Source organism: Eulemur rufifrons, chromosome 27 (genome assembly GCF_041146395.1).
Source record: "Eulemur rufifrons isolate Redbay chromosome 27, OSU_ERuf_1, whole genome shotgun sequence".
NCBI classification, from domain to species: Eukaryota; Metazoa; Chordata; class Mammalia; order Primates; family Lemuridae; genus Eulemur; species Eulemur rufifrons.
This window is the reverse complement of record NC_091009.1, coordinates 19,508,882-19,530,339: the sequence shown is the minus strand read 5'-3', so window position 1 is coordinate 19,530,339 and position 21,458 is coordinate 19,508,882. Positions and strand designations below refer to the sequence as shown.

Here is a 21,458-nt window from a genome sequence, read left to right as displayed (position 1 = left end):
CTTTTGCTTTTTAATTTGTTTTGTTTCTGATCAATTTGATACATTGCTTAATAATTTCCAATTATGGTTTTAAAATGCTTACAACAGAGTTTCTAATTTGAATTTTTAACTTGTGAATGGAAATAATATGTGCAGTGATGTATCCAAGATTTTCAAAAGATTAGATCTGACTATATTAGTCTATAATCATTAACCTTAAGGGCTCAATTTGCATTTGACTCTAAATATTTCATTTGAGTAATGAACAAACATAATGGAACAAATTTTTGTAAAGAAGCATTGTAAGGCATTTTAACAAATCTTTGTATTTTGTAACTGCAGTAAAGTCTTAAACCTAGAGATCTCTCCATCAGGTTATTAATAACTGTACAGCTCTGAAGAGACTATGGTAAACGATTCCTTCTGAAGTCCGTGAGATTTACATTACCCCAGGTGAGGTGTTTGCCCTAGATCTGCAGCTGTACACCATGGTGGAGGACAAAAATCTTTGTTTGACAGTGAGAGGTTTTATAGCTTGCCTATAAAATTTTCTTTCTGGAAGTTTTTAGTCCCAATGTGATTCTTGAACTTTATGAAAAGTTCCTCTGGAAGTTTGTAAGTCTCTAAAAATTCAATATTTGCTAGTTTTCTGTGCATTATTGCTAATCTAGAAAAATGCGTTAAATTTTTTCATCTGACGTGGAATATGTTATCTCTGTACTTCTCTGCAATTCAACTCATAACCTTAATATTTTTAAATGTAAAGGTCTCAATGTACTTTTTTGTTGTTGGAAACTGGGTTAAGATATCAGTGGGAATTTTGGGCTCCATACCTATTATCCTTATTCTCACATATAAGATCATTGCTTTCATTTCTGTGACCTTCTGGTCTTGATTTGACTTGGCAAAAGAGGAGGTTTGCCAGAATCAGCGGGCCCAAGTGACTAGAAATATAACTAAGAAGTACACTTTATGCCTTAGACTGATTTTGATCTTGCGAATCACGGAAGTACGTAAACCATTACATGAACACAGAGTTAGCATTAACAGTCCTTCGTCAAGTGTCATTCTGGCTATGTCTGCAGGTTTGCCATGGAGAATTCAAAGAGATATTTATGTGTCCTTCTAGGTGGGTCCCTATCAAACCATTTAGCAGCGATGTTTGCGTACTGCCACTGAGGTGAACATTCTTAGACATACATCTTTTCCGAATGAATTTCTGAAAGTAAAATGTCTGCCTCAAAGGGTGTGGTGGTTAGCTTTATGTGTCAGTTTGACTAGATCTAAGTGATGTTGTGAAGGTATTTTGCAGATGTATTTAACATCTACAATCAGTTGAGTTTAAATAAAGCACATTACCCTCCACAGTGTGGGTGGATCTCATCCGATTAGTTGAAAGCCTTAAGAACAAAAACTGAGGTTTCCCAGGGAAGAAACTCTGTTTTAAGACAGCAGCATCAACTCCTGCCTGAATTTTCAGGCTACAGGCCTGCCCACAGATTTTAGCCCTGCCAGTTTCCAGAATTACATGAGCCAATTCTTTAAAATATATTTCCTCTCTCTCTCTCTCTATCTCTCTCTCTATGGAGATGTAGAAAGAGCTAGAGATAGAGATAGAAATAGACATAGAGATGATGATACCCTATCTATATGCTGTTGATTCTGTTTCTCTGGAGAGCCCAGACTGTTATAGAGTCCTTAGCATATGATTAATACTTTTGTTATGTATTGTCAGACTGACCTAAAGAAAATGTGTGCTTTATTCTATACGTGTGTCTACCTTCACCATCATCAACATTGGCTGTTATCAGTGGTTTTTAGAAATGATGTTCTCACATGTTTAGTCTTAGATCAGCTGGAATTTTATTTGCTATTGTGTAAATTTATAGATTAATGTAGGGGGAATTGATTTTGGAAGCTTCCTGTCAAGTCAGATGTGAATTTATAGATAACGTTTCATATCCTTTTGTATCTTCCATTTGATTTTATATCAGAATATAAAAAGCAACTCTTTGAAAATTATTTTTTATAAATCTCCCCAAGTTAGTGCTTAATATTTTTTTACCTCTTACAGAAAGGCAAAGGAAGCCAGTAGTGACACAGACCATAAAAATAATCCTCAAATTCTTTTTTTAATTTCGCATTACCTGATCACTTCATATCACTACATAATGTGCACCCAGGAGCACTCAGCATCCTGAGCCCTGTGCTGAACGTGTCCTTAACTCAAAGAGAGCTCCATTCGTCTGTGTCCCATGCTGGGCTTCCTGCTTGAGAGTTCATTTGAAGAAAGGCTTCCATTGTGAAAGTTACTGTTCTAGATTTAATTTATTTTAACATACTTTACTGAATATTTTCCAAATTCTGCCTAAATGCAATATATTTTCTCTTAAAGAAGTTATTCATGGAATTATTTAACTAAACATTCATATTTATCCTGAGATACTTGAAGCTATACTTCCAGACTGATTGGAGAATGCTTCAGTTTGTAACATCTGTCATGTAAGTGGCAGATTGATAATTGTATTATTAACTCTGAATTAATTTTAGGTGCCTAATATAAGAGTAAGCTATTAGGAAAAAATTTAAATCTGCTTACATGTTAAAATTTTAACAAATATGAATTACCAGATGACTAGAAAGTGATACTTGATAGTCTGGGCGGCAACTGGCTTTAAAGATATGAATTAAATACGATAAAGATACAAAAGTAGTAAAAATAATGTCACACTGTTGATTGTAAAGATACAAATGTTGACCTTCCTTTCTTATTAAATCTATTCCATGAGCTATTTGCAAAGGGTTTGCTCACAACAATTGGAATATTTAATAAAATCTAATTTTCCTCTTCTGTAATTCCTCAGTTGGAAAATGTGGTCCCTTGATGATGATCTAGGGCTTTGAAGAATAAATGGATTCTAAAGAGAAAATTAGATGGTACTTATTATGCTGTCTAACTAGCAATGCATTGTCATTTGTCTGTTGCATTATAAATGTCTTGCTTTCCCTACCTTCTTCATTTAATCATGCAACTTGCCTGTAAGCAGCATTAGAGGAAAAAAAAAAATATTGCTGTATTACTCTTTCAACTGTTTTCTTTGCTTATCCCAGAGTCAGCTTGCACTTAATATGCCCAACATAGAATGCTTATTCTCATCTCTGACATCGATTTTCTTCTAAATTCCTCTCATCCACATAGTCAACTTATGCCAAATACTAGGGAGACATACTAGTTTTCTCCATCTCCTTCCTTAGAAATGCCTTTCCTAACTAAATCCCACTCAAGTTATACATAACTAGCAATTTTAACTAGTGTATAAAAGATCAAATCCTGATATAAAAATTACATCCTAGTCCAAAAATACATTTTCTTAATGTAAATAAAATATAATTTATGTGCATTATTCAGTACTTTAATTATTTTTATTATATATCCTTTCTGCATTTGTTTTTGTACAAATCTAGTTATTTGCCATTAGAAGACTGGAAGTATGTCTGTACAAATCTCTTTGTAACTCACCAATCTCAAGACATATTTATTATGGCAGTAATGAAGAATAATTAACATTTACTATATACTTTTTTTCACTTTTATGTCATATATGTATTACTTTAAGAAAATTATTTCCATTTTATTTGTCAACATATTCAATAGAAACTTATACATATTGCTAAAGCCTATAAACCATTTTAAAAGTTAACATTTCTTGAAAATAGCATTTTTAAAAGAAATGAATAGAATTTGAAACTATACCTGTTTGAATCTGAAGTTTTGTTTACTTTATCTCTATAATTTTTGATACACTGGATCGAATTTAGAAATCATCTGTCATTTTGGTTCTAACATCTAATACACACAAATAATATCCAAAGAGTGGAGGCAATCTAACCTGCAAATACTAATATACTTTCTAGTTCTAATAGCATAATTAAGGAAGTACAACATACTACATGTATAATGTATACTTAGTTTTAAAAGTAAGTTTCCATGTTCATGACTAGTGGTACCTAAAATTCAAAGTACAGTAAAAATTCTAAAAATATATCAGAAAAACAAATGATAGATATATTAGATACATTCATAACTAACATATACTTTTCTTTTTACCCCAAAACATTACTGATAAAACTTCCCATGCTTTAACTTTCTAATTCTCATCTTACTGATCTATAATAGATATAAATAATAATAATAAAAATGGATCTGAAGTTGATGAATTTGTCAGATTGTTTCAAGTATGGAATGTTAAGTATTTGGTGTTCTATGATGAAAATCATCATAGAACGTAGCTACTGTCTTCATACAAAGTTATGGATTAGTATCATTAAAATAATCGATGGTAGCTTTAAGAGTTGACTTTTTTATGACGTCCTAAAACTTCTTTCTGCTATAGTGTACTTAAAATTGTGCCTCATCAAAGTCTAATGTTCCAAAGCAAAGAAAGACACTTTCAAAGATTACCTGTCTTTCAAATATGTTTTTTAAATTGGGGGGTAATCATTTTCATCATTATCATATATCATGATCTCATAGGGGCTTTGTTTTTTAAATGTTAGAATCAAAAAGTTAGTTACCTTCTAAACACAGTAACTGAAGTATATCTGCTACATATATTCAAGGTTCGTGTGCCTTTGCCCTATAGAACTCGCCAGTCTTTTCATGCGTAATTGTGTACACACACCCACATAACAGGAAAGGTGTCATGGAATGGGAAGATAAAGGGAAGTCACTGAAGAACCATCTTTCTTATATTGAAACTTACATACTGGCTCTGAAGTTGACTACCCTAAAGCAGTATGCAAACCTACATTCAGGATTTTTGGGCAGTGTAATTCATGCTTAAAGAAATGGTCAAAATGGCATGTGGAACTTTTCACCAAGCAGCCAAACCAGATGTGTTTCCAAAATTGCAGATACTCTATTTGGGCTTGAAGTTTCAAGACTTTCCTTCCAACTGAAGGTTTCATCAACAAAAGAACTTTTAATCATTTTGAAGTTAAGAAAACAACCTCTATAGGCTCCAAAAGGGGCTCACAAAATAGAAATTTTCTATCACGATGTCAGTAGGAGCAGACCAAATCCATGAATTGGTTGCTCTCAGAAACATCCTGGAGCATGCTAAAGGAAAATGTTGGCTCTCTCATTTACTCTATGACAGGCTACTAAATATCAACTATTTGGGAGAGAATGAAGTATTGTTTCCATTTTACTCTTCTAAGTCACAAATCAACATTTATTTTCATGCTACATGATTTCTCCCCAATGGTGTACATGTATGGTTTATAATGTGAAATGTTTCCAAGCAAAGGTCTTCAGAGGGGGCAGCTTGGGTTAATTTCCAGCCTTTTCAGATCAACCCACTTTTTGTAACAAAGAGCCACACTCTGTGAAGTATTTTCACAAAGGACAGAAGTGTTCCAGCTGTATTTATTTCATTTTTTTATGGCAAAATCTTCACTGCTCAAGAAGTTTTTATTTACCGTTTTATAATTTAAGCCTCAAGATTCTCTCGGTATGTAACAATTTTAAGATGAATGATTCAACAATGATTTTAAAAATTTTGTCTGAACTACAAGAGTTATTTTGAGTATATCCTCCACTGTTTAAAAATTAAATCAAGGATTAAACAGTAGAGAGGTAGAATTGTGGAAGTAAAAAGACTTACACTATTACCCAGATAGAAATAAGCTCTGGAATATTTTTTTGAATAACTAATGATTTGGTATGCTGAAATAAGATTAATTTCTATATGCCTTCTATATGATTGTTTAGAGCTACTACATTTAGGTATTTTGGATCTGATTATGTTTCCTGAGAGTTTAGGAAGAAGAAATTTGATGAGAAGATCAAAAACTACAATATGACTGAATTAGCCACAGATTTACAGAATTATTAATAATAGTGGTAAATATGCCCAGCTCATTATGTGTGTATTATAGACATGAGCCATATTTAAAATATTTGGTAAATATAGTGCTCAAGTACTAAGCAATCAGAATGGACAGTAATCCTGGGGCTTCCTGCTGGGATAGACAGTAAGTCTTTAATTGCTGGATCACGAGGGAATTTGAGGGTAGTGCTTGATTTAGCAGCTATTTAGTAATAGATATGAAAATGTGAAAGCTATATAGTGAAAGCAATATGGAAACCAATATAACTATACTGATGCATGTTGGGTGAATCTCATCTCTGTTACAGCTAAGGAAAATGCTCTTGTTTAACCATGCATTTGTGCCCTAGAAATTGCACTATTTTTCTGGTCCCATCTGTAGCTAAACTGAATTTCAGTGGTATGCATGGTACTCTACCACAGCGATCCCCAACCCCGGTGGTCCCCAACCCCGAGCTGCGGACTGATACTGGTCTGCAAAGATCTGCTCCTCCCTCTCTACCTACCTCCCCCAGCCGCCTCACCCTATCCATGGAAAAATTGTCTTCCATGAAACCGGTCCCTGGTGCCAAAAAGGTTGGGGACCAATGTTCTACCATCTGCATATTCCTTATTTGGCCTGTTGATTTCTTAAATATTACATTATCCTCACTGATTCTGGTGGTGCTCGAATCTATGTGCATTTCTTCAGTGTACATTTTTTTTAGATAGTAGCAGTTCTACTCTTCGTTGTTCCATTTGTTATGTAACTCCATAGAACTCCAGAATTGCTCTATTCACTAAATAGCAAACAACTGCTCCCTGAGAAAGAAATTCAGTATTATAGCCATGCAGCTATTGAGCACTTGAAATGTGGTTTCTCTGAATTGAGATGTGCCATAAGTGTAAAATACACATGAGATATCAAAGATTTAGTTTTAAAAAGTAACATATTAATATTTAATAATGACATGTTACATAGATATCTTGGATTAAACTATTTTATTCACACACCATTAATTTCACCTGTTTCTTGTTACTATTTTTAATGTGGCTACTAGAAAAATAAAATTTCATTTGTGGCCCACATTATATTTCTATTGGACAACACTGCTCTAAGTGATACATTTGCCCAATTGTTTGGGATAGAAGAGACTTGATTTCAGTGAAATCTATGGAAAATTTCCCCTGTAAACTGAGACAAGCATTTTTCTCTGATGTTACATTGTTTCACTTTAAAACTTCTCCACTCCAGTGTTGTAGTGGTTTTGAAAATGCCACCAGTTTCATCAGCTATGTCTGCTTCCTCCACATCTCGTAAAATTACTCCTTCTAATTCGTTTATTAAAGAAATGAGTTTTTTAAAAAGATATATAAAGTGGAACTTTTTCTTTTAAGACTATCTTAATGAAAATAAATAATAGTAAACCCAAGGGATTAAAAATTAAAGATTTGGTGAAATTTTTAATGACATTGTCTATAGGTATATACTATCAAGGATCAGCTTTGCCTGTGGCCCAAAGATGAAAAGAAATTACTCTTGTTTTAAGAAAACTAAGTAGGAGTCCCCTTCCTACTATCCCATTTAATTTGGTTTCACAAGTTTGTATTATGAAAAATTAGGGTACATTCCCTTAATCCAGGGATCAAATTATAGTGCTATATTTCTAAATATAGGTAAAATTAATGTAGCTTTCTAGGTTGCTTTAAACATTTGTAGTCTTAGAAGGTTTATAAACATGTTTGAAAGATGTCATTATATTCTGCAATCATAGAAATATATGAAATCACTGTTTTGCTGATCTAGGGGAAGAAGGAAGCTCTGACTTGAGGCAAAGCACATGAACTAAGCTTCTCAATATTTTAGAGCCTGTTTAAAAATTCTAATATAAATAGATAGGTGTGACTCTTGAACCCAGAAAACAGGAAGAAAAATCAATCAAAAATACCCTGGATATTAAAAGCGACTTTGTGCTCTGATGTGAAGCTGCTTGATTGAGTAGTGCAGTGTCACCCATATCTTTCTTCTAATGCTAAAAGTAATGCACATAGACAGAGTGACAATCACAGCACAGCCTCCCATCAGCAATAATTAATCTTTTAGTTAACAGAGACTAGAAAACCTCTCATCAGCCTCTTCTGAAGTCTGAGGGACCCTGTTTTTTGATGTTTGCATTCTGAGGAAAATTGTCCCCACCAGTTCTAACAAATTGAAACACCAGGCTAATTATGGCAGCTAATGAAGTGTGTGGAATGGTCACAGCTTGTCGTGAAACTGTTCCTTCAGCTTGGATTAGAGTTTCATCAATCACTTTTTTAAACTGATCCAGAATTGCTTCTGCCCGGTGCTTGGCATTTTTAATGCTGTTTCTGTAATTGGTTTTTTCCCTAAAGCTTAGACTGTTTTTTGAAATATTACAGTCTCAGGACAGGACTTGGAAACTCTAGTTTATAAAAAAAAAATTTATTATTAGTGATATCAGCTGATCAAGTGGTAGAAAGCTAATAAAAGGACCACCAAAATAAAATTTGATATACTGTTTCAATCCTGCTAAAGGCAGCAATAAAGCATATCCATGTATATCATTATTTTTTTCAAATGTATGTATAATGCAACATAGAAGAATCATAGTTGGTGGTTAGGTGACTAAAATTCCACTAAGAGTTTCTATGAAATTAATGCATAGACGTTAGCTTATTATTAAAGGATGATAGTGATAGCTCTCCATTTATCATTCAACATAGTTTTATAATATGATGTCCACATTTTGTGTTGAGCCAAACATTCTGAAGCATAAAGACCTAAAGTCTATATATAGATTTCCAATGAATTTCTCTCCATAAACCTGAAGTTCAACCCAGAAAATCTTGTTTAAACATTTTTATCTTATCTTTAAAAGGGAATCAGTCATTTTACAGGCATAACCATAATTTCTATACAATTAAATCTCATTTTTAATATTATTAAGAGTTAGTCAATACCAACTATTGAGCATCTGCTATGTGCAAAGTGATGTCTTGATTTGTAAGACAGTTCAGTAAAACAGAAGTATTAAATTCTACTCGTATTGGTACATCCTTTAAAGGGATAAGAAAAAGGTTTTTAGATGTTTTTGCTATTACATATTGCCTTTGGAGTCAGATTGAATAAGCAACAAAGTTTCTATACGTTTCATTTCTGGCACATTCAGCAAAACACGTAGAACTCAAGAGTCCCATGGTAGACTGCCTCCCGAGGGTGTGTTTAAAGAAAAGTGAGTTTTCTTCTCATTTCCTCCTTATGGCTGTCTGGAATAGGGGATTTGATAGCTAGAGATTGATTGACATCTTTGATCATAATACAATCCTCAAATCAATGTAGGCCACAAAAGATAGAATAATCATATAGAAGAATCCTGAGACCTTACACTATACAGTATCATACTAACCCTCTGTGTTCGTGTAAACTTCTAAGTCCCTGTTAATTTGGGCTGTCAGTTGCAGCTGAATCTATTCCCCATTAATACGAATCTAAGAGTGCCTTTCTGTTGCTTTCATATGTAAGTGACAACTAGAATGTGGATAAAATACCAAGCTCACAAACTTTTTCTCTTAACTTTATAGATACTAGATCATTATCTTCTATCAGTTAGTGTTACACACTAAATATCTGAGATGAGACTGATTCCTTAATTGTATATTTGAAGGATGTGCTTTCTTGAATTATTTCCTTTATTCTAAAGTATAAACTTTATCGCTAATTCATCTTTGGATAGAATTGTTACCTCTAAAGTGAATTTTAATTCTTCTATTGTAATCTTATTTACTGTTTTTATCGAACGTCTCTGACCTCATTGTTTTTATGGGTATCTGGTCTTCCTATTATGTTATTAAGTATGAAATGTCCAATTTCCTTAAGTACTAAGTTTGACAGTGATACTTCTAACATTTCACTTTGACACTTCTTGTTTTATTTTTAGTGAAGGTACATCCTCAGTCTTTCAAATGCATGGTTTGGCTTGTGATTATCTTTCAAAACTTTTTTTAGAGCAATTTTGGTGAAATCACAGATAAGTCAAAAATTCATGTTATTTTTGAATATGAGTTCCATCGTGGAACCAATGCAACACAGATAGCTTGAAATAGCAACAAAGTGTTTGGGAAGGATATGGCTAATGAACACACAGTACGTCAATGATTTGAGAAGATCCGTTCTGATGATTTTAATCCTGAAAATGAGCCACGTGGGTGACCTGAGACTAAGGTGGATAATGATGAGCTGAAAGCTGTAGTAGAAGCGAATCCATCTCAACCTACATGTGAATTAGCAGCAAGGTTTGATATTACTATTCCAACAATATTGGACCATTTGAAACAAATCAGTAAGATAAAGAACCTGGATAGACGGGTTCTGTGTAAATTAAACGAGCATCAGAAGAGAAATCGTCTCAAAGCTTGCCTTTCTTTGCTATCACGACATAAAGGCAAACAGGCAAACCCTTTCTACACCATATTGTTACATGTGATGAAAAGTGGATTCTTTTTGACAATTGCAAGCATTCAGCACAATGGATGGATAAAGATGAAGTGCAGAAACACAGTCCAAAACTGAATACTCATCAAAAAAAGCTACTGGTATCTGCTTGGTGGTCCAGAGCTGGTATTATCCACTACAGCTTCATGGAACCTGATCAGTCGATTACAGTGATGTCTGCTGCAACCAATTGGACAAAATGGTGAGGATGTTTGCAATTAAGCAGCCAAGATTGGTCAGTACAGACAGATGAATCCTCCTGCAAGGTAATGCTCGACCGTATGTTGCACAAACAACACTGCTCAAACTACAGAGGCTGGACTTGGAAACTCTGTCATCCACCATATTCACCAGACCTTGCACCAACTGACTACCACTTCTTCCAGCCGTTAGACCACTTCTTACAAGGCAAAATATTCAATTCTCAACATGCTGTGGAAAACACCTTTCGCAATTTCATAGCCACTCGCTCTCCAGACTTCATCACTGCTGGTGTAAGCAAGCTACTGCTAAAATGGCAAAACTGTGTTGATAGTTTAGGCACATACTTTGATAAATTGTACTGTTTCTTGTTTGTGATATAATAAACTACACTTTTGATTCGAAATCGGACATTTCGTATTTAATGACCTAATTTTTTAGCCTCTTTTGGTCTTTAACTCTGTCTTACATAATCCAAGGTTTTTAATTTGTTTGAAGCTGGCAGATATTCTCTAATGCTTAAATTTTCTTTAGGTTCCCATAGAGATGTCTTTCACTGCCTGCTTTACATCCAAGTCCTTGGCATGTGGGCCTACTTTTCTTTCATAGTCCTATGTAGTTTGTTTCTTCTTAACCCTCTCCTATTTTCAGAGCACTAAACGCGTTGACTGTTTGTCCTCATCGAGGGCCTGTGGTTTTTGTCCAGTGTCTCTTTGGATCAAGGCCTCTTTCCAGGCTCCAGATGGAAGGCAGCCCATTCCCTTGCCCCATTTTCTAGTTCCCTAATACTAATAACTTTGGAAAGAGAGGAAAAATTACAGATCTGACTGGAACTGCCTTTACAACAGAGACCCTGCATGTAGTGAGTCTTTGTGAAAGTGATTTGCCTGACCTGTGTGAAGCCCAGCCTACCTCTTGGTTTCTGCAGCTCAACAATTTTGTGTTTTCCACTCATTATCCTGAACTTTCTTGAAGAGATTGAAATTTCTTTTGAAAAAACAATGCCCCCAAAAGAACTCCAACTCTAATGCTTATGATGAAGTCAAAACTAAGTAAGATATTCCAGAGAAGTTTACTTAGACTGAGAATTATCTGCTATTGGAAAGCTTCAAAAGACTTGCTAGTGTAATTGTCTGCCCATCAGATCCTTTTGTGGAGACAATTCTTTGATGATGTTTTTAGTTTCCACCACGAACACATAGACATTAATAGTCACTTGCAATTTTCCCCTACTATCCTGAGTCAATTCCTCCATGTGCTTATTAGAAATGGAAAAGAGGCCGGGCGTGGTGGCTCACGCCTGTAATCCTAGCACTCTGGGAGGCCGAGGTGGGCGGATCGTTTGAGCTCAGGAGTTCGAGACCAGCCTGAGCAAGAGCGTGACCCCAACTCTACTAAAAATAGAAAGAAATTATATGGACAGCTAAAAATATATATAGAAAAAATTAGCCGGGCATGGTGGTGCATGCCTGTAGTCCCAACTACTCGGGAGGCTGAGACAGGAGGATTGCTTGAGCTCAGGAGTTTGAGGTTGCTATGAGCTAGGCTGACGCCACGGCACTCACTCTAGCCTGGGCAACAGAGTGAGACTCTGTCTCAAAAAAAAAAAAAAAAAAAAAAAAAGAAATGGAAAAGAATGTTCTTAGGGCTCTAAATATAAGATTTCTTGGAAGAGGAAATTCTTTTACTAGACCAATTAACTAGCCCCCATGATGGATAAGAACTTAATGGAACATTACGAGGTTAATATACACTAAATCACATTAACAGTTTTGAAAATTTGGATAGGCCCTGACCATATAGTTGGAGAGCAGACAAAACTAATTGAAATACTTTACCATTAATATCCAAGCTGTTGGAAACTAATGGGTTTCTAGAAATATCATTAATGGTAGTTAACACCTGTATCATAATCTATATTAGCTAAACATATGTCAACATAAGAGATATATAAAGTATTATACATTAATAGCCTAACTACATTGCTAAAGAATGTTTGCATAAAAGAAATCTACGACTTATAATTATTTCAGTCTAGCATTTTAATATTGTGTTCATGATAAAGTAGAGTTTTAATGTGACTTCAATATGAAACAATTTTTATACTTCTTTTCCTTTCTTGAGTAAAGTGAATATATACTTGTCAAAATTTTACTTAGTAAAATTGAATAAAGTCAAGAACATTCTACCTCTTATTTGTTAAAAAGACACTATTAACTACCTCTGGAAGATTTTGATTAATTTGAAGTACTATTAACCTATCAAGCTTAATTCAAATGCTTTTCCTACTAATAATTCATATTTACCTTCAAGTTGCTAACTGATACAAGATATGTTAAGACTAAAGTAAACTATTTTAGCCTGTTAACATCAGAACTTAATCTATGTATGCTTGCTACTTTTGTACTTGATTTATTTATTCTTATATTGAATGACTTTTATGTTTTTATAAAACGAGGTTTATTAAATAGAATAATAATAGTTTAAGCAACATTATAAGAAAACAGGTCAAAGTTTCTCAAGTGTTTATCAGTAGCAATTTACCTATAATTCATTTACTCAGAATATAACTTACATTAATGATTCAGTTCTAAAAGTATAATTTATTTTATTTTTTGTGTTTTATTTTCATGCTGATAATTTCACATTTTAATTTTTCTTTATTTACAGTACTTTTTAAATTTTTTTTTATTTCAGCACATTACGGGGGGACAAATGTTTAGGTTACATATATTTCCTTTGCCCCACCAGAGTCAGAGCTTCGAGCGTGTCCATCCCCCAGACAGTGCACACCGCCCCCATTAAATGTGAATATACCCATCCCCTCGTCCCCCCTCCCATCTGCCCGGCACCCAGTGAATGTTATTATTGTATGTGCACTTAAGTGTTGGTCAGTTAATACCAATTTGATGGTGAGTACATGTGGTGCTTGTTTGTCCATTCTTGTGTTACTTCACTTAGTAGAATGGGTTCCAGCTCTATCCAGGATAATACAAGAGGTGCTAGATGACCATTGTTTTTTGTTTTTTGTTTTTTGTTTTTTGTTTTTTTTTTTGAGACAGAGTCTCACTCTGTTGCCCAGGCTAGAGTGAGTGCCGTGGCGTCAGCCTAGCTCACAGCAACCTCAAACTCCTGAGCTCAAGCGATCCTACTGTCTCAGCCTCCCGAGTAGCTGGGACTACAGGCATGCACCACCATGCCCGGCTAATTTTTTCTTTTTTTTTTTTTTTTTTTTTTTTTTTTTTTTTTTTTTTTTTTTTGTTGAGACAGAGTCTCACTTTGTTGCCCAGGCTAGAGTGAGTGCCGTGGCGTCAGCTTAGCTCACAGCAACCTCAGACTCCTGGGCTTAAGCGATCCTACTGCCTCAGCCTCCCGAGTAGCTGGGACTACAGGCATGCGCCACCATGCCCGGCTAATTTTTTCTATATAGATTTTTAGTTGTCCATATAATGTCTTTCTATTTTTAGTAGAGACGGGGTCTCGCTCAGGCTGGTCTCGAAATCCTGACCTTGAGCGATCCACCCGCCTCGGCCTCCCAGAGTGCTAGGATTACAGGCGTGAGCCACCGCGCCCGGCCTAATTTTTTCTATATATATTTTTTTTAGCTGTCCATATAATTTCTTTCTATTTTTAGTAGAGTTGGGGTCTCGCTCTTGCTCAGGCTGGTCTCGAACTCCTGAGCTCAAACGATCCGCCCACCTCGGCCTCCCAGAGTGCTAGGATTACAGGCGTGAGCCACCGCGCCCGGCCTAATTTTTTCTATATATATTTTTTTTAGCTGTCCATATAATTTCTTTCTATTTTTAGTAGAGTTGGGGTCTCGCTCTTGCTCAGGCTGGTCTCGAACTCCTGAGCTCAAACGATCCGCCCACCTCGGCCTCCCAGAGTGCTAGGATTACAGGCGTGAGCCACCGCGCCCGGCCGACCATTGTTTTTTGTGGCTGAGTAGAACTCCATTGTATAAAAGTACAATGTAACAAAGAGATAACAACTAATTAGCATTTTTATTATATATTGGCCAAGGTGAGACATACTTATTTTTTACTGTGTTTCTGATAAATTCTTATTTGCAGAACAAAAGTGGTATAAATCAATACATACACAGTTGAATTTGACTTTACTCCAAAGATTATTTTTCTCCTATATTGTGTGAATGTGCCTACAATAGAGTTTCAAGAGGCAGCAGTCATTTAAATTATTACATTTGTATATCCTCTCAATCTTTAACTAATTTCTATGTTGTTAAAAAATAATAATGAAATATGTATTAAATATTGAAATTAAATTTTTAAATGTATTAAATCAATATTCTTATGTTTGAAAGACTGTCATTTATAAAATCTAAATAAATTAACAGTTCTGGTGCTTTTGTAACAGCAAATAAACATTCCTTAGTATTTTGAATACCAATGTATTTTACCTATCCATGTTTTTCTAGTTCAGACTCAGTAAAGTTCAAGGGCATCCATGTATGAAATAGCTTGTGAGGAAATTCACATTGCTTTCTTAATTGGATTTAGTTGGGGAAAAGGAGACTAGTTCAGAAAATAGAGCTTCTTTAATAATTTTTGTTCAAATATAGACATTAAATATTGTACATAGATTAGTAAATGTATGTATAATTTTCCCAAAGCTTATAGAGGGACTTGGCATTGTAAAATACATCAATTTCTCTTGACCATCTTATCTGCATTTTAATATGTGTTAATATCTAGACTTGGTTATGGGAAACATGGTAAAAATGCTCAGAAGATATTTAGCTGGGTTATCTTAAATACTAAATATATGGTTCCTCATATGTTATTATGTTATATGATATGTCACCCCAGGGAGGATCCACTTGAGCCTCTAGTGGTAGCAGGTCCAGCGCACACCTGACTTCAGACTCTGGCCTGCAGAGCTGTGAGAGAATAAATGTCTGCTGTTTTAAGCCACCCTGTTTGTGGTCATTTGTTCTGGCAGCCCCAGGAAACTAAAACAATAAACTTTCCAAAAAAAAAAAAAAAAGACATGAAAATGCTAGTTGAAATCATTGTCCTGCAAGGGCTTGTTGTCTGGTAGTTTTCATGGTGGAGGTGACTTTCTGTGGATCTGCCATAGTTGAAATATTAAAGAACAAAAAGTCTCTAATCTCCTGCCAAGTGTGCTAGTTATTCTGGGAGTTGGGAATTGAGGTGATGAGTAGGATAGTGTTATCACCATTCAGTACGAATGAAGACTTTCACTTAATTTTCAGTATGATGCCTTACCCCTGCCCTCTACTATGCCTGGTGCCTGTAGTCCCCAACCCCCAGTCCCCCAAAGAACAAAGCCTCTGAACCTGGGGGGGAAACGAGAGGAAGGTTCTCTGGGGTGGGGAACCTGGATGGAGCTTGGAGGTTAAGTGTTCTTTATATAGACTTTCAACCAAGCCCTGTACATCACCTCTGCCTTCTGGGATAGTTGAAGATTCCAATGCCTGAGGTTTCTGGGTTTAGGTAGGAAGAACAGGATGAGATCTCATTGGTATCCCCCTCTGAAGATATCTCTGTTCTTCATTCCTTGTGGGTTTGGTACCACTTCCTGTCTATTTCCCAGCATAAATTATAATTTGGGGTCACTGCTGTCTTCTGGCTTCATTGAAGATGTTGCTTAGCGTATGTTCTTAATTCCTGATTTTTGGGGTGAGGCATTTCTGAGAGGATAAGAAGGGCAAGAAATTCACTGCTCTGCCATCTTAAAACTAGAAGCCTTTTAATGAATAATTCAAAAATACAGGTCTATACAACTTCTATAGAAAGGCTTTTGAAATGGTAATTTTTTTTACAAAAACATAGCATCCAAAACAGTTTATTCATACCTCTAGGTTTTCATTTTCCAGTATATTTGAATGTGATAGATGGGGTAGCTAAACACAGAAGGCCTAAAAATCTACCCCCAGGAACCTTACCATCTAGAAGGTGAGATGAAACTTGTATGGGAATTACTGTGATGCAAAACAAAAAATACAAAAGGACTATGAGAAAGGTATAATTAAGCACCGTAGGCATTCAGTGCAGAGAAATTTAATTTTCATCTGAAGAGAGAAGGATTTCCTGGAGGAAGTAGCATTTTACTTGAGACTTAATGTTTGGGTAGGATTTGCACCTACTAAGAGCTTAATAAATATTTGCTGAATATAATTAATACTGTTCAGATTTGGGTGGTTTGACATTTTTCTTTCCACTTCTGTTAATGGTAAATATTCTTTTCTTCATTGCAGTATGTCAGCAGCAATCAGTTTCACTTATTCTTGTCTCAATTTTCCGGAGAGGAATTAACAAAAACACTTCTATAGAGAAAATGCACCATTCAATGACAGTTATTGATATATCCTATAATTACAAAAAAAAAAAACCTTCTTGTGAGAATTCCATTATATTAATGATGCATGTATATTAATTATTAAGAATTATAAATGTTGAGTAATAAAGCTTCAAGTTCGTATGTTCCCAGATGTTATTTTGGGGCTACTAGATTAGCAATTTTTCAAAAACATAAGCAGTAATTAGAAATCTTTCATAATTTCTTTTAGAAATGGCATTTGATTTTCTTTCATTTAAAAAAAAACTTATACGAAAAAACTGTGTCAGAACCATTGACACTTTTATAACTTAACAAAAATTAAGCATAATTAAATTGAAATATTTGTTGCATAAGTTAAACTGCAATTAATATGTTTTTGTGGCTGCTTGAAGGATAAGATTAAAATGATGTTGTTAGCAGGCTCCCTGCTGTGAAACTAATTTCTTGATTTTTATAACATACATTATCTATCATACATTCTCACAGTAAAAGAGTAAACCAACAAGTAGAAAACACTGTTTGATGAAATGGTATACTGAAGGAGATAAATTGTCTTTTATGAAGGCATGGCAATATTGCTTTTTATTTTAAGATCTGATGACTAGCTGATTCCAAGGGTAAGATTTGCACTTTTAAAGCCTTTAAAATAAGTAGAAAATTGCCCTTCATTTTAGTTAGCAATGCCTTTTAAATTAGCCAGCTTATTGTTTCAGGGATGTTTGCCTTTTCAGGAGGTAATTAGAAATGATGGCAGAAGAGCTCAATATGAGAACTAAATAGATGAACTGAATAAGAAAAAAAAAAAACAGATTAAGAAGAAGGAAGAGGGAATATACAGTATATAAAAACAGAGAATCAATAGAAATCCAAATATATAGACTTAAATTTAGATATACCCACATTGAAATAAAAGTAGGAATATGTATACCAAAGTCAAATATAAATGATCTTTGAATAAATAACTACTTAGGATTATTTATCCACAATTATTTCTAAGAAAAAAGTGTATTTGAGAGTTTCTTAGTTTGAAAATAGTTAACAATTATTAAGTACTTGCTATATGGTGAATACTATTTTAGATGCTTTACACGAATGAACTCATATACTATCTTTCATATTATTTCACCTCTGTTTTCAAATGAAGAAATAAGCATGGCAGAGGTTAAATAATTTGTCCGAGATCACAAAGCTCTTGAGGATAAACCTGGATTTTAATCTCAGGTGGCTTGGCTCCGAAGCAGGACTGCCTCTGAGTAGAAGTCATAAGAAAGTTTTCAAATGACCCTTGTATTCAGTGGTACTCCGGGCATAATGTAATATGCAAATGAACTTGGTTTCCTTTTTAGGTTCAGATTGATAGTGCATCATCAATTCAATTATCAGCTAAAATTTGTTTCTTCAGGAACATTAACAAAGGCTTTAATTGAAAGAATACATGATAAATCCGAAATCTTTGGGCTTTAAAAGAACATAAATAACAGAACACTTGAGGAAGTTTTCATGACAACTCAGAGTGAACAGAAAGAAGGGAATAACTCCTACAACTCTAACAGTTGCCTGTGTATGTTCTTATGTCAAAACTATAGAGATGCTCATGTCATTAGAGTTTTCTAACTGTGATGAGAGCAAAGTTTGATCTTGCAGAAATAGTGCCAGGCGATCTTTGAAACCTGCCTGTAAATTCTCATCTGAGAGTCTGGAAAATCCCAAGTGCTAGCCAGACTTAATTGAAGTCTCATTCAGGAAATATCTTTGATTAAAATGTATTTAATACTCAGCCAAAACTTCTTGCCACCTTCCTGGGTTTTTTTTTTTTTTTTTTTTTAACTCTTAGAGAAAATCTTTGCAATATTTTAAAGCTGAATATATAAAAGATATTTTAAGCTGAACAATATGTGCATAACCTTTGATTTTCATCATGTCCCTCTAACCATGGATTTGTCACTTATGATATATCAGTACTGTCCTGCTTGCTAACATTGAAGCTGGTTGTTTAAGCACTCAGTTGTGAGTATCTGGTGAGAAGCCTTAAATAACTAGATAAACAGTGCAGCTGCCAACCTAAAGTAATCTTACACTTAGGGGGTGAGTGGCCCAGGAAATGTGCTCTTTGTCATTTTGACTTGGGTTTGAAAATGGACCTGGGCTGCATTCCAGATCAAAGAGCCGTTCACTTCCAAAGACTCCTAAATTGTCCCAAGGAGCTCATTTTGGCAGTGGATTATTTGTGTTTGGCTGGGCATCCTAATAGCAGAAGCTGTCTGCTCTGGCAGGCGAGGGCTAGGGCAGCATTTAGAATTACCATCCCCAGTGTTTTTTCTTGATGAGGTTATTTTTCAGAAAAGCAATCCCCCACCCCCTATTTAAAAAGCGACACTGCACAAGTTTTATGCAGGTGGTTTTCCTGAGCTCATAAATAGTTTCCCATGGCAGAATGACCTGTTTTATTGTATCAGAGGCAAATTTTAAACAAATGGTAATCAGTATCAGATTTCTTCCCAAACCAAAGTTGTCCTAATGGCATATTCACTTCTTCCTGTTCCAGAGGTAAGTGACAGTTATTGGTTGACTAGGACTAAGTGAGAATGTGGGATTTTATAGCAAAAAATAAACAGTGATATAGAGTTTCCGGAAGATTTTATTTTAGAGAACATAGAAGGTAGGCACTTAAAGAGTCAATACTTGTTTATCTGCAAATTATAAATGACGTCTGACACTAGACAAGACTAAGTTTTGGTTACCACAGGTTGGAAGCTAGCATAGTGCCTGACACACTGTAGATGGCAAAATGTTACTTGAATGCACAGATGAAGGTCTAACACAGAATTAAGTATTGATTTATTATATGAAATGAGTGCAAAATTAAGTATGCAAGAAGATCTATTATATTTATTTTTATTAATATCTCATTGGCATATATATATTTAGCATTACATTATAGTATCAGTATTGCACATATATAATTTAACACAAATAACTAGACATATATTGAAGGTGCTTCTTCAAAATAGTTTTACTGGTAGAGTATATCATCAAACTCCTGTTTCACCATATTATTGCCTCATAATCTCCTATAGGTGTCCATGAAATTTACTTACTTTGATTTTTCAAAGAATACGGTAGGTATAATATGAATAGGACTTCTACCATTGAAGGCATGGAAGAGGAAAATACTAGTGCTAAGTGCCAGTGGTTATGTCTTGTATAATCCTCACAACAACACTGTGAGGTAGATATCCCCATTTTATCCCCATTCTGTTTACAAAACAGAATGAGTTAGGAAGTGTTTCTTCTATTTTCTAGAACATATTATAGAGAATTGATATCATTTCTTCCTTGGATGGTAGAATTCACCAGTGAAACCATGTTGGCATGTTAAGCAGGTTATTTATTGTTGATGCAATTTTTTAAAATATAAGTCAGGCTCGGTGGCACATGCCTATAATCGTAGCTTCTCAGAAGGCTGAGGCAGGTGGGTTACTTGAGCCCAGGAGTTTGAGGCCAGCCTGGATAACATAGTGAGACCCTGTCTCTAAAAAACATATATGCCTATTTAGATTATTTATATCTCCTTGTGTCAGTTTTGGTAATTTGTGTCATCCAAGGAATTGGTCCATTTCACCTAAATTATCAAATTTGTGATCATACAGCTCCTCATAATATTCCTTTATTATATTTTCAACATTCATGGGATCAAAAGTGATAGTCCATCTTTTATTTCAGATATTAATCATAATTTGTTTCTTTTCTCTTTTGTCTTAGTTAGCCTGGTTAGGGGTTTATCAATTTTGTTAATGTTTTCAAGAACCAGTTTTTGATTTTGCTGATTTTCTCTACTATTTTTTTATTTTCAGTTTCATTGATTTCTACTCTGATTTTATTTCTTTGCTTCTGCATACTTTGGAATTAATTTGATCTCTTTTTTCTAGTTTCCTAAAGTGGAAGCTTAGATTATTCATTTTAGATCTTTAGTCTTTTCTACTGTATGCATTCAGTGCAATCTCTGTGGTAATCTTTGACATTTTTCCTCTTAGGATTTCCAAACTGTATTACCATCATTTGATCTCTTCTCCAAGTATGGAAAATTATATTCAAAAGCTGGACAAATTGTATAAAGGTATGCATTTTTGCTAAGAAATACTTCAAAAGTATATTAAATAACATAAAAAATCAAATGAGATTGACATAACTATCAAGCATTTTTAAAACCAATCTATAGTAATATTTATACATAATAAGATTCCATAAATTTCTTTCATTCTAATGTAATGGCTTTTAACATTTAAAAATAATGGATTTTGCTTTTCAAATCTCTTCTCCAAATGAACCAAAAATACATTAATAAGTAGAAGTGACAAAAATCTGAAGTGCTCTTTATCTTTAATTAATACAATAAATAAATAGTATTACATGATACAGTGAAAAAATACTGATGATGTCCAAAAGCTAAAATACTTCTCAGTATTCTGTTGATACAGCATCATTTAAAATACTGGACTCAATAATGTTCACTGTTTGAAGGATGAAGTATCTTAGGAGACACCAAAGAAATAGAGTCTAGGATCTCTGAT

General features: G+C 34.5%; 1 protein-coding gene across 1 annotated transcript in view; it reads left to right on the top strand.

The window, feature by feature from the left end:
• The window catches only part of SPATA17 (spermatogenesis associated 17), a 127,956-nt gene extending 106,954 nt beyond the window's left edge, over window positions 1-21,002 (top strand). The window contains exon 10 of the mRNA XM_069459665.1: window positions 20,922-21,002. Coding sequence (XP_069315766.1) covers window positions 20,922-21,002 — 81 coding nt within the window. The remainder of the gene's footprint in view (window positions 1-20,921) is intronic.
• The last annotated feature ends 456 nt before the right edge of the window (window positions 21,003-21,458 follow it).